This window comes from Trachinotus anak, unplaced genomic scaffold, assembly GCF_046630095.1.
Source record: "Trachinotus anak isolate AG129_WGS33_773 ecotype Australia unplaced genomic scaffold, CSIRO_AGI_Tana_v1 ptg000008l, whole genome shotgun sequence".
NCBI lineage: Eukaryota > Metazoa > Chordata > Actinopteri > Carangiformes > Carangidae > Trachinotus > Trachinotus anak.
Genome location: NW_027273859.1, coordinates 28,658,880 through 28,675,004, shown reverse-complemented (window position 1 = coordinate 28,675,004; position 16,125 = coordinate 28,658,880). Strand labels below are relative to the sequence as shown.

At 42.2% G+C, this 16,125-nt stretch overlaps 1 protein-coding gene across 1 annotated transcript in view; it reads right to left on the bottom strand.

The window, feature by feature from the left end:
• The window catches only part of znf608 (zinc finger protein 608), a 49,771-nt gene that overhangs the window by 6,286 nt on the left and 27,360 nt on the right, over window positions 1-16,125 (bottom strand). The window contains exons 3-8 of the mRNA XM_071483989.1: window positions 13,015-13,102; window positions 7,356-9,819; window positions 5,831-6,302; window positions 3,337-3,506; window positions 1,921-2,068; window positions 1,581-1,637 (exon numbers count right to left, since the gene is read on the bottom strand). Of these exons, the coding sequence (XP_071340090.1) occupies window positions 1,581-1,637; window positions 1,921-2,068; window positions 3,337-3,506; window positions 5,831-6,302; window positions 7,356-9,819; window positions 13,015-13,102 (3,399 nt within the window). The remainder of the gene's footprint in view (window positions 1-1,580; window positions 1,638-1,920; window positions 2,069-3,336; window positions 3,507-5,830; window positions 6,303-7,355; window positions 9,820-13,014; window positions 13,103-16,125) is intronic.

Here is a 16,125-nt window from a genome sequence, read left to right as displayed (position 1 = left end):
TTTCACTCCAGTTAATCTCCTCTATTTCACAGCAATTACCATCTATAGATAACTTCAGTCTTCGCACCAGTCAGCTAATCATCACATTATCCTGTTTAACTGCCTGGCAGGTACCCTCGGCATCATTTCACACTTTCAAACAAAGACAGTGATATATAGCCTGCGAAGAATATATGGAAAACACTGCAGAGTGGGTAATGATCTCCTGGATTATAATTTAAGCAACAAGGCAGGAGCGTCACAGAGCCAAATCAGCAGCGAGCTGTTATTCCCAGGAGCGGAGGTTTAGATATTACATTTATTGACCCAGCAGACAGTGTGAAGATGAAACAATTCTCCAGCTCGTTTTGCTCTCAGCTTGCATTTTATCAAAGAAAATTTTAGTCAATTCATTTCATAAGATGCAAAGTAAGTGGGTAGTCTTTGAGTTTTGATCAACGCCAAGATCACACCAGAGATGAAGAAGATATTCCACACAGAAACTGACAAATAACGATCAGAGAAGCTGAATAAGTCCCCACCCTGGGGCGGAACTGGCCACTATAGGTTCGTGTGTGTGTGTGTGTGTGTGTGTGTGTGTGTGTGTGTGTGTCATGGTTTTAATACAACAAAACACAGGCTATTGTTCAGTGTTTTAGCTCAATTAAGTCAACGATGCTGCAACTGACATTTTGAAAATGGCGTCATTTAATCAGCATTCATGCTCAATTTAATCATTGACAGGGGGATGCTTGTAGGGTAATAAGGATTAAATTAAGTAATATAATGCAGTATAATAATTTACAAGGTCAAAATGATAAATCATAAATGTAGTTTAACATTAAATCCACTCCTTTTCATAATACTGCTAACTGAGGCTGGTCGTAGTCTTGTTACTCTAAATAGAGGAAACTGAGAAAATTGGTCCTTTAAATAAAAAAAAATAGAAACAATGAACAGTCACTCTAATCATATCAGCTCTTGGAGGTGAAGAGCAAGCAGGTGTTCAATGCTTTGTTTTAGAATAAGTGCATATATTTAAGCTTTAACAGGGTCCTCAGTCACTGCTAAAAACTTAGGGTTAAAGGGGCTGTTTCTAGGTGTTGCTATTGCTACATAGCTAACATTAGCATTAACAGCTGTTTAATTACCAGTCTAGAAGACGTCACAACGAATTCAGCGTCAGAATTCATTCCTGTACTCATTTATTCTTTCCTTTATTTTCCACTACTGAAGTTAGCATGCTAACAAGCTAACCTGGCCCCAGTCAGACCACTTTGTCACTTTTCAATACTGAGTCTCTGTAGTTTCCAGTCTGAAGTAGCTCCTCTCAGGTGGTGTATTATAACTTCTTGTATTGTTAATGCAATCATGGTTGAAGCTCTAGCCAAGACTGGTAAGTAAACAGCTGTTAATGCTAATGCTATGTAGCGAAAGCAAAACCACAAACTACACAAACTAAGCTCCTTTATCTTCTGAAATCCAAAAACATGTATTTTTCTTCAAAATATTGGAAGAAAAATATTTAAAAAACTGTTGCTGTCTGTCCTCGCTTTGAGTCTGGTGGTAACTAGTTAAAGTTCACAGTGTTTCAAACCTACCAGTAGAGGAGTGTCCTGACACCTGCTGAGTGGAGACCAGCGACCTGGAGCTCAACCCTTCAACACAGAAAAGAGGAAAGTACACAGTTAGAAAATCTGACAGAAAACAAGACAGGACATCCTGAGCAAAACATTTCCATTAGTCAATAAACTGTCAGTCAGTTTCTCTGCCAACAGCCTCCAAACAAGCTAAACATGAGGTTCTCTGTCAGGAAAACCAGGCAACTGCCACAAGCTCCACTGTGTCATTTGGTTTGTGCTTTTAAATAACCTTCCTTTTTATGTTGGGTGTATTTGTATTGTACTGATGGTGTCTGGTAACAGGTCAGTGCAGCTGTACCTTGGTAGATGTCATACTGTCCTGACATCAGGTTGTAGCTCATACCCAGGTGTGTGTGATGGTGTGTGTGGAGGTGTCGGGCGAACGACACGTGGTTCCTCTCTCTCTCTGTTTCTCGCTCTCCCTCAGGGGAACCCTTCTCACCAGGCTGTAGAAACACACACACACAAACACACACATATATACACACATCTGGATTTATCTTTTTCCCCCACCTCTTGAGAGTCGGATATTAACATCACTGAGTGTGATGACACTGAAAAGCGTTGAATGAAGTGTTAACATCAGTAAGTCTGTGTATGTTTCCATGTTCCTGCATAATTCTGCAGTAAAAACTAAGCAGCAACAGAATTTCTCTCTCTACAGATACACAGATGTTGCTGTGCTGGTTATCCCCTTCCCACCTCCGCTATACTCAGGCTTTAACCTTATTATCAGAATTAAAACTTTCTGGCTCTAGTCACTGGATAATTGCTTCCATGTAGACTGGACCTCTGAGTGGAGCTGCCAGATGCTACAGGAGTTATAAAACTTTAGCCAAGGCCCCTTAGTGGATCTCTCTTCTGATTGGCTGACTATTTTCTGAGTGATCAAATAAAGAGAAACAAAATCCTGCAAAGTTGGATGGTGGGTCCAGGTGACTGCTTTATTGTGACATCACAAAGTTGCAGAAGTCCTGATGGCTGGTTTTAAGGCTCAGTGTCTGAATACAGGCTGTGTGCATTTCTCTGGGGACTGAGGCTTTGATACTTTCACAGTATTAATATAGAACCTAGACCTGCTTTATAATCACAAACACATGGATGGGACTTTTAAATGGAAAACAACAGCTGCCTGTTCAACACAAAACACCTAAAACACTGCAGTGAAAAATGGTGTTTGACATATTTTTTGATACTACAAATTCTGCAGAAAACAAAAATACAGAACCTCCCTCTGTATAACATTTCATTTTCTTCTTGATTTAATAAATGTGTTTACACTGATGAAGCCAATTTGTTTACATCTGTTTCTGGGTTTTAAATAAAGGTGCATTTATTGATTATTCCTGCATTTCTTTTTTTTTTTTGTATGAGTGTGTCACTCTGGTGTCATATGGTCTTCACTGCTATAAACTCAATAAAATAGTTACAATATAAATGCACCTGTCTAGAGTGACTGCATTAAACATTAACATGTATCAAGCATTAGCATCACTAGTGTCGTCACTATTTACAAGCCAGGACTTTAACTTGATTCCTGTCGTGTTGTGTTTAACCTTCTTTATGTGATTCCTCTCCTGCTGTGTTTTTTTTTGTCTGTGTTCAGCAGGAAGCATCAGATGTGTGTTGAGTCGAGGGAGAAAAGAAAAACATTTAGAGGTGTGACGCTGTGAGCTGCAGTGTGGATGTGGCAGGAAAGTGAGCAGTGTCTCACAGCAGGTGATTTTCCGTGGTACTGATGGCTCTGCTGCTGCAGCAGCTCCATGGCTGAGGATGAGGACGAGTCACCGCTCTGCTTGCTGCTCACTGCTCCTCCCCTGCCAGGTGGAGTCACCTCCGACTCCTCCCTGCCTGCTGTCTTACCGTACAGAGGATAGTGGAAACCTGGTGGACACATACACAGATACACACACAGGAAAACAATGACTCTCTCTGGCCATCTACAAGAAAGACTTTGTAAATTCTTTTTCAAGTCTTATTGTAGATATATTGTAGATTGCAGCATCTTAGCAGAACAAATTTGGGTATTGTTTTACTTGTGAGTTGCACCTATAATGACTCCATCATTATTTTTTCTACACTTGTTGTTTGCTGCATCTTTCATCCATTAAAGCTCCCTCTGTCATGCAAACGCTGCTGAAAGCCAAACGTTTCTTTAGCGTGAGAAAAAACATCCTGACCCTTCAATTTGTGCCATAAAAGGTCCTTAATTTTTCAGTAATGCTGCAAATTCAGCAGCAGCTCACTTAATAAGCTTTATGGGATTCATCTCACATTTGTTAAGTGATGCATAAATTCATGTATTATATCACATTAAAGGGTTCTAAGAGGGTGTGTGAATGAGTTAAAGGAGTTAGAACCAGATTTTCACTGTAATTGCAAAATGAATACTAATATGATGATGACACTGATGCAATATGTGAATTTAAAGTGATTCTTGCCCTTTTAAAATCCCTTGAACCATTCGAAATACCTTAATTTATTACACGCTCTTCCCTTGTCACTGATGGGAAAGCGAACATATTTAAGACAAAACACAAACACCAGATTGTCTTCATGGCCACAGACAGTTTTCACAGCCATTTCTCAGAAATACTACATAAGCACAAATTCCCATATTCTTGACTTTCCTTTTTAATGATATCACCCCCTTGTTTAGTTGCTAATTACAGTCTGTTGTTTAAGCTAACCCCCACTGTGTTAACAAATCTGTTTAGAGTTGTATATTAGTTACAAGCAAGTAGCTGTTAAATGAGGCTGTTAGCACTTCGCTAGCTAACAGTTCGGCTAACTCAGCTGAGTCTTGTCGAACTTCAATAAGCTCAGCGTGTTTTGGAGAACGTTTGCTGTGTCTCATTAACCTCCATTTAGAAACACGTCTACCAAACCAGTCACTTCAGCAAACTCTCTCTTTAGCATCAGAGATTTAGACATTAGCCAGTACACAACCAGTCTTCCAGTGGAGATTGGTCCCTGTGTGGTTAACTTTGCTTCAGAATATTTAATATATGCCTCATCCAGCTGTGTTAGCATTTCCCAACACATCTGATATTCATTAGGATATAATCTTGATTGTATTTAACAATATTGAGGATTGGATTGTCTCTTTTCAAAAAACTCCCCTAAGCTGCCTACTTCCACTTCCACTTCCACTCTCACCCTATCAGAGTGTTTGTGTCCAGCTGATGAAAGTAATCCCAGTATTCACTCCCTTTTAGCTCAGGTTTGGTCTCCATCAACTCTTAAGCAAAACATCTGGCTCTTTTACTGCAAAACAACCCTTGAAATCACATTTCTATACAACTAATGTGTAACAGGATGTATGTTTTGTAAATTCACTAGATTATGTTCCAAGGTAAAATGTTTTTAAATGAACGAAGCACTATGTAGCAGAGCTTCTGGGAGGTGGTTGAGGTGGATGGGCGGTGTATGAAGCCCACAACTGTGACACCAGAGACCGGGATTCACATCCAGAGTCCATGCTGTGGTTAAGTTTGGGGAAAGCTGGTGGTTTTGGTTAAAAGTAAAGAAAGACTGAAGGGTCTGAAATCTTTACTGCTTTCACTGCTTAAATGTCAGCTGACATTTCACTGCCTTCGTGGCTCAGACATCGACTGACATCTCAGCTGCTTTCATCTCTTACTCTCAGCTCAACTATTGTCACCTTACATACAAACTGACGATTTAACTGCCTACAGGGCTGAAACTTTAAACTGACATTCAAGTTCTTCAACTTCAACTGAAGCGCCAATATAATATTTAAAGACATTTAACCATTTAAAATCTGTAAATCTCGGTATAAGCAAGCACATCTAATTTTTCAGGCCATGTGTCCCTTAATTCCCTGTGTGTTAATTACAGTGAGCTTTTTTTTTTAATCTGTCTTTAATATAAAATGTACTGGTCAGTGAAAGTTTAGATATTTAGATATTTTGGGAAATACACAATTTGCTTTCCTGCTGAGAGTTAAATGGGATGTTTGTATTAGTTCAGTGGTAACAGAGTCCACCCACCAGCATCCACAAAGCTCATTAATAATTCACAGCTCATAGTTGGTCCAATTTGTTTAAAATGATAAAAAATTTCCCCGTTTCCACTCCTTGTGCTAAGCTATGATAGACAACTACTGTAGCTTCACATTTACAATATTTCCCAAAATGTCAAACTGTTCCTTTAAAGTGAGCCCAAACCGATACTCAGACTCTCACCTGGGTAACTGTGGACCAGGGTTGGGGACACCCCTCTGTAGGAGCCCCCGCCACTCTCGCACATTGCCAGGTAGGGTGGGTAGGAAGAATGCTGGTACTGGATGTAGGGCTGCTGGGGGGTCATGGGAGGAGACACTGCTGCCCGGGCACTCTGGGAGTCCTCAGACAGGCCTCCTATTTGCTCCTGGCCTTGATCATCCAGCCCCTCCAGGCGGTCTGAATCCTCTGCGTCGATAGCAGGCGGGAGATCGTGGGATCCATGGACCCTGGCTTTCTTAGCATCTCCGCCCACACCTGCTCCCCTCTCTCCTCCACCTCCTGAGGTCATCTTGGCCCCGGTAGGCTCCACGGTAGCTCCCCATTCTTTCCCCCTGTCTCCTTCACCCTCCTCAGCCTCCTCTCCATGTTGACTCTGTAGCTCTGAGTATTTGCTGTGAGCGAGGCGGTGAGCCCAGGCCGGGCCGTCTGAGGGCTAGATCGATGGGGACAAGTGTTGGTGCTAGTTGCAGTGTTTCCCCTATAATTCTTTGTTAACAGTGGTGGGTGGGAGTCATTTTGAAGTCGGCTCAACTTCGGTCCATGTCTCTGTCCCAGTTTTTGTTTATATGGCCAGTTGCAGAGCTAATACTAATACCTTTTTCATAATAAGTCTAAATGTTAGCCCTTTAGCGTTTTGTCTCTTTAGTGTTTTTTGGAGGGAAAGCAAGGCTAATTTATGACTTTCATTTGTACATATTCTTTTTGGCAGAGGTGAGGGGGGAATTTCTTGCTGCGGCGGCCCACCGCTGCTGAATGACTATAGAGGAAACACTGTGTACTTGAGTGAACAGAGCCATAGACAGACCATCTATCACTGGCTCTGGGTGTGATGTTGATGAAGGATGACGACGTTTCAACAGCAGGCGGCCATTCACAGGTGGGATGTGAGGAGTGTGGCGTCCCTCTCAATGACCACGCATCAAGACACGTCTCACACATCATGATCAACTGCAGAATTTACACCGAACTGAAGGAAAACACCTACCCCCCCCCCGACACGGCTTTCATTCAATTCATACAACCTTTTTTACATGATGCAGCATGGATAAAGATAGCTGTTAAATGCATTGTGAGATGACATGGTTAAAAATCTGTACAAGTTTTCTGAAAAAGCAGCTCATATCAAAACCAACAGTTCTGTATTAGAAAGGTTTGCTTTGTTCCTTTGTGTGTTTATGTTTTACATTTACAGCTAAAGTTGGAATTATACATTTCCTCCATTAATTCTCACTCTAAACATTAAAAACATTTTTTATCCATCAAATAAAACTACACGCTTTTGATTTCAACCAAAATGACTGGAGTAGTCTGCCAAGGTAGAGCTACAGCACCACAGAAGCCACATGGTCTTTGTTATTAGCACCTATTGGTTCAGCTGTACACAATGTGTGATTAATCTCTTTGTGACACTCAACAACAGTCATTAAAGCACACCAACAACACCATCAGCGGCGGCGGCAGGTTATAGACAGAGGGAGAAACTTACACTGGAAAAGGAAACATTTGAGTCCAGATCTGTCTGACTGTTTGGGTTGTGGAGTGATGAAGAAGAGGAAGAGGAGGGTGACTTGATGTCATCACAGTCTTTCATCGAGACCTGGTGCTGGTCCACCATGCCACCGTGCACAGCCTTTAGCCCCAGACTCTGTCCCCTTTCTCCTCTCTCACTCATCTCCACGTAGGACAGAACTGGTTTGGGACAGCAACCTTTAGCACCGTCTGGACCTTTACCTAGCATGGGTCCACTGACAGAACCCCCAACCATATGTTTAATGTCCTCACTGTCCCTCAACCCTTGTCCCCTCTCGCCCCTCTGCTTGGCACCAGGCGTCTGGTCACAGCATTTGGAGGCCAGTAACAGTTTCTGGTCCATGTAAAGTCCTCTCGAGTACTGGCCATAGTACAGGGACTGGGCCAAGGCGGTCTGGGTCTGACTCATGGCCAGCTGGAGCTGAGACTGAGGCGGCCCGTCGCCTTTCTTAGTGTCCGAGAACTCGTGGGAGGAGCTTTTCTCATCCTCTTTCACGTCTTCCTTTCTGTCTTTCCCTTTTCCATCATGGGCAGAAGTTTTGTGGAAAGCAATGCTGCTGCTGTTCTGTCTGTCCGAGTGCATGTACCCCTGCAGGTAGAAGGGCTCGTAGCTGTGGTAGTACGGGGATTGGGAGTCTTTAGATGATGGGGCAGATGCTGTGGGTGGGGTTTTACCAGAGTTACCATGGTTGCTGTTGGAGCTCACCTCGGAAGAGGCAGAGGAGGCAGACTTGGATCGGATTCCATCCGAGCGACATTCAGAAGATCCTCCATCGTCCCCATCTGAAATGTCAGAGTAGGCGGGGCTGTTATTCTTGCTGCTGTCTGCCGTTACCAGGCAACTACCACTTGCATCAAGCCGTGATGAACTGCCAATGGAGGGACTGGGGGCGTTGTCAGTGAAGGTGTAAACCTTGTCAGCCTCTGCACGGATACTGGCCATCCTGCTCTCCTGGCTTTCTGTGAGTCCGTTGATTACATCCTGCTTACTGAGGTGCTCCTTCAGAAGGCTCCCAGAAATTTCTTTGACACCCATTTTAGATCCACCACCACCATCTTCCATTTTGATTCCGCCACTGTCTCCATTAGGCGTTCTGGTTGGCGCATCTTTATGTTTGTCCTTCAGCCTCCGTTTCTCTTTCTTCCTGGTCTCTTTGCTGCAGGTAACCAGGGTGGCTTTGACGAGGCTTGGCTCCACAACGATGCTCAGCTTTGGTTTGATGGGTTTCAGGGGAAGGTTTTTACTTGTGAGGCCTACGGCTGCCATGGGAGAGGGTTGCTGTGAGGTGGCAGTGTCTGCTGTGCTAGTGGGATACGTTGCATTGGGTATGGCGATCAGCTTGGGAGGAGCAGGGGCTGGAGCGATTGGCCGGTTGGTCCGTGACTTGGACAGCTTCTCTACCTTCCCGTTGGCCTTCTTGCCCTTGTCACATGCGCCTCCCTTCTTGTCAATCAAACCTTCGGCTTCCAGTTTGGGCATCTCGACCATGGAGTTCCTATCTGGGACCATGCAGTTCTCGAGAACCACAGTCATGTTGGAGATGATGGGCAGATTGCTGAGGTCATCGATCAACCCATCTTTTAGCAGTGAGGTTCTTCTGGTTTTGGAGTTGGCTGTGGGACTGTGGTCAGTGCTGAGGAGTAGCCGTCTGTTCTTAGGAGATCCTACTGTGGTCACCTTGTATAAAGGAGCAGGTTTCTTTGAGGAACTGTTGGCATTAGTGCTGTTGTTTGTCTCTGAGAGGTCATATGTCATGGTGCTGATGGTGTCCTCACAGTCTGATAGTCGTTCCTCACTCTCCCCATCCTTCATGGGCTCCAGCTCAGGCTTCCTCTGTTCTTCAGCCTCCAGGTGCGCATGTGTCTGGTGGTAGCGCAGTCCGTTGATGTGCTTGTAGCGTTTAGTGCAGTTGGGGTGGGGGCAGTCAATGAGAATGGGTGGGGGAGGTGGGGAAGAGGCACAACCTCCTCCTGGATCCATGAACGAAGGATCAGATTTGCCTTGCGGCGTGGATGGGGCGCTGCGGGATTTGGCTCGAATCCGCTTCCCATTTCCGTTTTTAATGTCATCAGAAGCGACTAGGCTAAGGTCCAGGTCAGCTGGTGGTTTGTTCTTTCGCTTCCCAGACGAGAGGGTGGACACGCTGTTGGAAGATTTCACCTCCTCCACAGTGAAGAAAGAAGGCGGAGTTCGGCAGTTGCTGTTGATGAGGTTCAGGCTGCCTCTCCGTCCTTTGCTGTGGATAGGTGCAGTGGTTCCAGCCACACCACCTCCACGGCTCCTGTGCTGCGATAGACCCCTGACTTTGGCAGCGGGGGCCGGCTCAATGCAGGGCCGATCAGCCATGGCCATTCGCATCCGTTTCCCCCGGCCACGCCCACCTGGCAACTCTGGATCACTGGAGGGAGACTCACAAAACCTGCACAAAGGCAGAGAGAAAAAAAACAGATTTAGAAGTTAGAAGATAGATCATATTGTGTTGTGTTGTATCCGGTTGTATCAAAAGTATCAAATCACTTTATATCATATCACATCTGATTGCTTCAAATATTGTTTTACATTATATAGTGTCACTTCACGTCGAATCCTGATCAAATGTCTGACCACATCGTACCGAATCTTATCACCTTGCGTTGTATCATTTCCCATCGCGTAAAATCAAAATGATAATCACCTCACGTTGTATTACATCATGTCACATCGTATCACACTGCGTCGTATCAGATTGTGTCATTGCGATTGTATCATATACTTTTGCATTGTACTACTTCACTCTATCGTATCACATATTGCATTGTATCACATCATGTCGCATTGTATTGTTTCACATAGTATCATATTTGTTGTTTTGTGTCATATCATGTTTTATCAAGTCCTGAAAAGCTTCTTAAATCCTGTTGGACAAACTGAAAAACACGAGACCATCAAGCTGAAAACAAAGCTGTTTTTCTTGTTGTTGCTGTTGTTCTTGAAATGTTTCAACAAGAACAACTTGTTCATATCATCACCCAAACTGAACTCCACTATCAATACAAAAACCTTGGAAGATAACAGATTATCATTCAAGGCTTACGTGGACCACTTTACCCTGACGTCAAGGATAAAAATTGATTTTTTTTTTCTGTACAAAGCCTGCTCCTCTTTTGATAACATAAAAAACTGTACACTCCTCTGTTATCTCTGTGTTTGATATGGAGACATTCTGTATTCATATACCGTCCCTTCTGCTTTGAAGTCTTTTGACGCTGTTTACTACAGTGCCTTGCATCTTAAAACTGGAGATGTTTTTCCACACTGACACATTGTTATTTATATCAAAAACCTGTCTGCTGAGATGAGGAAAACGAAATGCTTCAGACTTATCCACCGTGTAAGCCTCTATTACTGAAGCTGGACCCTGAACCTTGCATCTGTGCTGGCCTTTTAATGCATTAATTACAACACTACATCGGAGGACTGGTTGGTGTTAAACACTCAATGAATAAATTCTGACCTTGGAAAGGCTGATTTGGATATTAATCACCTTATTAATGGAGCAGACTGCAGAGCACGTTGAGACTAGACTTTCTTGTCCCCCTCTGTGATTTTAAAACGATGATATCTCACATTTCTTGTGATGTTTGTAATTGCTTTTTTTTTTTTTTTTTTACATCAGTGTGTCCCTGAATGTCACTGAAGCTGTGGGAACATGCAGCTGCAATTTTGTGTATTTTCTTTGGCATTTCAAGGATATTTCTTGCTCTCAAACCATCAAAAAGTGATTTTCATCGATTAAGTGATGCAGCCCAGATGTTTTCTTACAACTCAACTTTTTTGTTTTTAATAACCTCAAACTTGTTTTCCATTTCCATTTTGTGATTTTAATTTAATCATTACATTCTTAATCTTTCAGTCACAGACTGATAATGAGTCATCAAAGAGGAAGAGTTTTATTCCACTGAACCATAGAATAAAAACTGCATTCACTCACCACCAACAGACATCCGCAGTGACAAGAGTCCAAACGAAAAAAGCAATTTAGTCCCTGGTTTCTGAGATTAAGCTGTAATTGCCATGACAACAACCATTTACATACAGGAGCAATAATTGAGAGGTTTCAGCCCCGAGAGGAGGGACTGTCACATTTTCCACTCAGCAATTACAAAAACCACTCTCCATTTGTAAAACAGTTGGTCTGGAGAGTGGAGAGCGTTTTTGTTAAAGCTCATCATGGAACAACAGCCGACAGCCCCAGAGCCAATTTAGCTTTTTTATCATTTTAGCAACATTAAAGCACTTTAAAAAAAAACCCTCTTTTCAGTTAATCAAAAAAAACAATCATCCGCAAATACAAGCCAATACAAACAACAATAAAATTGTTAAACATGACAGATCAAAGAGGGAAATAAACCGAGCAGAAGTGAGTCAGGATAATCATATGAAGCCTGTCCATAAAAATGTGTTTACAATTACAATAAGGATTGATTTCAAATGTAATTGTAGTCCTGACATCACCAGCCTCAGCACTGGGAGCTGACAACAGCTGTGTCGGACAGAAACACAGTTGCTGAACAAACAGACATTTACAAAGGAAACACACTGCACAGCATCAGCTCATCGAGCAGCATCGTTGTTTGCAGCCACAAAATAGAACAGTGTCCTCATTTTTTCTCCTGTGTTACCCTGTGGCGATGTGACAACCTGTCACAACACAACTTGAGTGAAATGATGGGCTGTGTTTAAAACTGAAATTCAAGGTTATCGGCAGCAGCAACCGCCTGTGCACGGGAACAAACACATGAACAAACCTTGTGGTGAACGAGGAGGATGCGCAGCAGGAAGCAGTGCTCTCCATATTAATTTTTTATCATGACTGTGATCTTTGCAGAAGAAATGCTATATAAAAAACCTGTGATTGCAGTTAAACACTGAGGCTTGAACCATGTCTCTGAAACGTTAGCAGTTTATTGACCTACGCAAACATTCTGTGTCCTCAGCTTTATTTTGGCATATTTTGGAAAGCGTTTGGTACAAACTGTTCATTGAGATACAAACAAACAATGAACAAATGTGGGAGAATTTGTGTGAGAAGTTTTTTGATGCTGGAATCTATTTTTACTGCCGCAAATCCAAGCAGTCTATATCTGCCCCTGCTGCCAAGGAGCAAAATGCTAACTTCTCCGAGCCAGATCAGTGTGAATGAACCTGATCTTGTAACATAACATAGATTTCTTTATTTTGATCTATTTTCTCTGGAAAATCAAATAAATGGTTTTTCATTTTTCAGGCGACCAATGAAACCGACCGTTACCATGATAAAAATGTATTTAAGTACTGGAAACGTAGCATAATGTAAGTACACAGCTTAAAAATATATATAACATAGATCTGATCGTTTTTAGACATTTAATGTGAAAAACTTAGATTATAACTTAAAAAGCTGTTGACTCCACAACTGATTCAGCTATATTGTTAACGACGTGTCAAAAATGGTTATGATCAATGTTGCTTGGCTGTGTTTTGTTGTTTTGTGTTACTTGCACAGCCACTGAATATTATTATACTGATGCTTTGCTGTTTCCTGTTGCTGTGCTTGGCCTGAAAAAGAAAAGGAGCAGACAGAGTGTTCTGTTACCTCGGAGGAGCCCAGTCGTGTTTGGTGCAGTCTAACAGAGTTCCCACGTAGGTCCTCTTCCTCCACGTCACGTTCACCACCAGCACACCTGTCAGTCAACACAGGACATGGACAGAGCTTTTCATCTTTTCCAGACTTTCTGAGCAGCACTTCTTTTGTTGTATATATCAGCCTTTGTAGATTTGCAATAATTCTCACTTCATTGTTCTCACTTGTATCTAATGAGGAAACTAATGAGACACTGACAAATGTGACAAATGTGGAGGTGGGATAAGAAATAAAAGGACGAGCAGACGTGTTAGAGCAGCAGACAGATGGAGGTCACGGTTCAAACTGTTTGTTACAGTGTAAAATTGCTCAAACTGATATTGGTTGGCAGCATCTACAGAGGAAAACAGTCTTCTATTCCTGTCAGGTTTTTTTGTTGAAGGAAAGTTTAGTCTTCAAGGTTTAGAGATTGAAAACCCTTCAGCCATCTGAAGTAAATGACTCTCTCTTCCTCTTTTCCTTTCACTCTCTCTCTCGCACACTCTCAGACTGACATTTGAAAACCATTAACCTCCGTTTTGTGATGTGCTGGCGGCAACGCTGAGCAAATCAAATTCTGGACGCATTACGGCTTTAAAACAAGGTTTGATTGCAACACACAACTTCTTGCTCTTCAATTAAGCCTGATGCCCATCACCTTCACAAAACACTCTCAGACAAATGAGCGCCGGGAAACGAAGCCAAGAGTGTCGCTCACTTTAACGAGAGGTGGATGTGATCAGGGACATTTTTGGTTTTTCATCATTAGTGCCTAATATCTCCAGTTAATGAGCTGGTTGGTTCTAATAAGTCAGCAATATTCTCTTTAAAATACTGCATTAATTAGCTTTGAACTTTGATAAAATATATTCTCCATATTGTATGAGAACCTCACATTTATATTCTGTATCATTATCCTCACAATGAATCAAAGTTTTAAAACCCAAGATGAGATTTTTTTTGCAGCATGATATCAGATGGAATTATTCTGCAGAAACTGTGCATCAGTTTCTACACATTCACCCTAAATGAATAACTCGTTTGTTTTCATGCACTGTAATGAAACTACACACTCTTGATCCTGTCGACTTCTTCTCTGGGGAGGAAGGGGACCCAGCATACTGCAGGCGTGAGCTTCAGCTCTGTTTAACTAAAGCTGCAGTGGAGTAGAAAGTACAATATTTGACTCTGAATGTGGTGGAGTGGAAGTTTGAGGTAGCATAAAATGGAAAAACTCAAGTATAAGTAACTCAAGATTGTACAGTTCTTGGAGTAAATGTATTTAATTACATTCCCACACTGCTAATGTAATTACTGAACCTTCAGCACAAATGTATTTTAATATTGTTCAATGACCCTTGCAGGTAAAACCCCTGAGTTCCTGAGGGAAAACAAAGACGGAGCCTGTTATTAAAGCTAATATCATAAAGTTAAAGATGAAATAATAAACTCTCTCCACAACAACTGATCCTCCGCTGTCTCACTGCTCATGACTGAGCAGAACCCATGAGTGTTTGCTAACATTAGACCTTATATGACATTTTACATTGGTAATGAAATGAGAAGCTAACACTGAAAGTGAAAGGGACCCTATCAGGTAGCTAACATTAGTTAGCTTAACTGAAGCTGGCATTTATCTGAAGATACTTGACTCGGTCTAATTCAGAACTCTGTAGGTAAGACAGTAAAGTTTATTAAACAAGCTAGACAGAGCTAGTAGTTAACTTTAGTTACTGCTACTTAAATTTACCTACAAGTGGCAGGTAAGACATTCTTCTAACGTTAAGATTAAGAAACGTTATGGTCCACTTCAGGGGCATCTGAAACCTTATCACAGGATTCTCCATATACAGAGCTTAGCACACAGGGGAACCAACGGCTTCCCTTCAGTGGAAAGTGGTAAAACACTAGTTCTGCTTATTGGATATAACGGCACAGGGTGCAGCATAAAGTGAATAAAATAAAATATAATGCATCAACAAATCCTGATAGATTTCAGTGAGTGTGCTGTAATCAGGATCCACAGCAGACAGCGGAGGTTCTCCTCTCTCCTCTCTCGTCCCCTGAAGCCTCGTTGGGTCTGAAACGTGACAGCGATTCTATTTTTAGTCCACATGACTCTGTCTCTTGGGAAGATGCCAAAACACTCGATAGCTCATCAGTTTTCGTCTCACTGTCATGAGTGTGGCGCTTGATGCCAGTTTATGTTCTTCAGAACTTGCTTGACATTCAGAAAAATCCCTCAAAGTGCGTTTCCAAAACTTCTCGAAATAAACGCCCTGACTGCGTTTTTTTGTGCGATCTCTGATTTCGGCTTCACAGATGCTGTGTGTAAACAACTTTTAAAAGAAAGAGAGCAGTGATCAGAAAAAGTTTGAGCATCTGAATCTCAGGGACTTTAGGGTTTGTTTGTTATGACTCAGTGAGAAAGAAAATGTTCCCTCTCTTCTTTCTTGGTTCATCCTACTCTGTCTGCCCTCTCTGCATCCTCATTCCTACTTTAAGCTGTTATCATTGCCCCTCTGGTGTCTAGTCTGTGGATTTTTGCCTGTAGGACAGAGGCGACATTAACACGTCCATCACCTGTTCAACAGTTCACACAGTCTCTTTAAAGCTCCACATTTTAACTTCTCCTGTGTTTCGTTTGAAGTATTGATATCATCAGAAGATATATTTGTGGTTTTAAGAACCAAAATCCATCTCAGTGTAGTTTTACATCTCAGGATTCTCTCTGGAGCTCTAGTAACAACAGGTCAAACGATGGTGGGTCCAGGTGGGTGGGGCTTGGGGCGTGGCTGAGGGCTGTGACTGCTTTGTTGTGGCATCACAAAGTTCCAGAAGTCCTGACGGCTGGTTTTAAGGCTCAGTGTCTGAATACAGGCTATGTGCATTTCTCTGTGGACTGAGGCTTTGATACTTTCACAGTATTAATATAGAACCTAGACCTGCTTTATAATCACAAACACATGGACATCTACCTTTAGTTTGTGCCTTGTTTAACATTTAAAGAAGCAACTTCCTGCAACCTCTGCCAGTTGCCTGCAACTGTTTAGAGCAAAAAAAAAAAAAAACTCCTCTAAAACC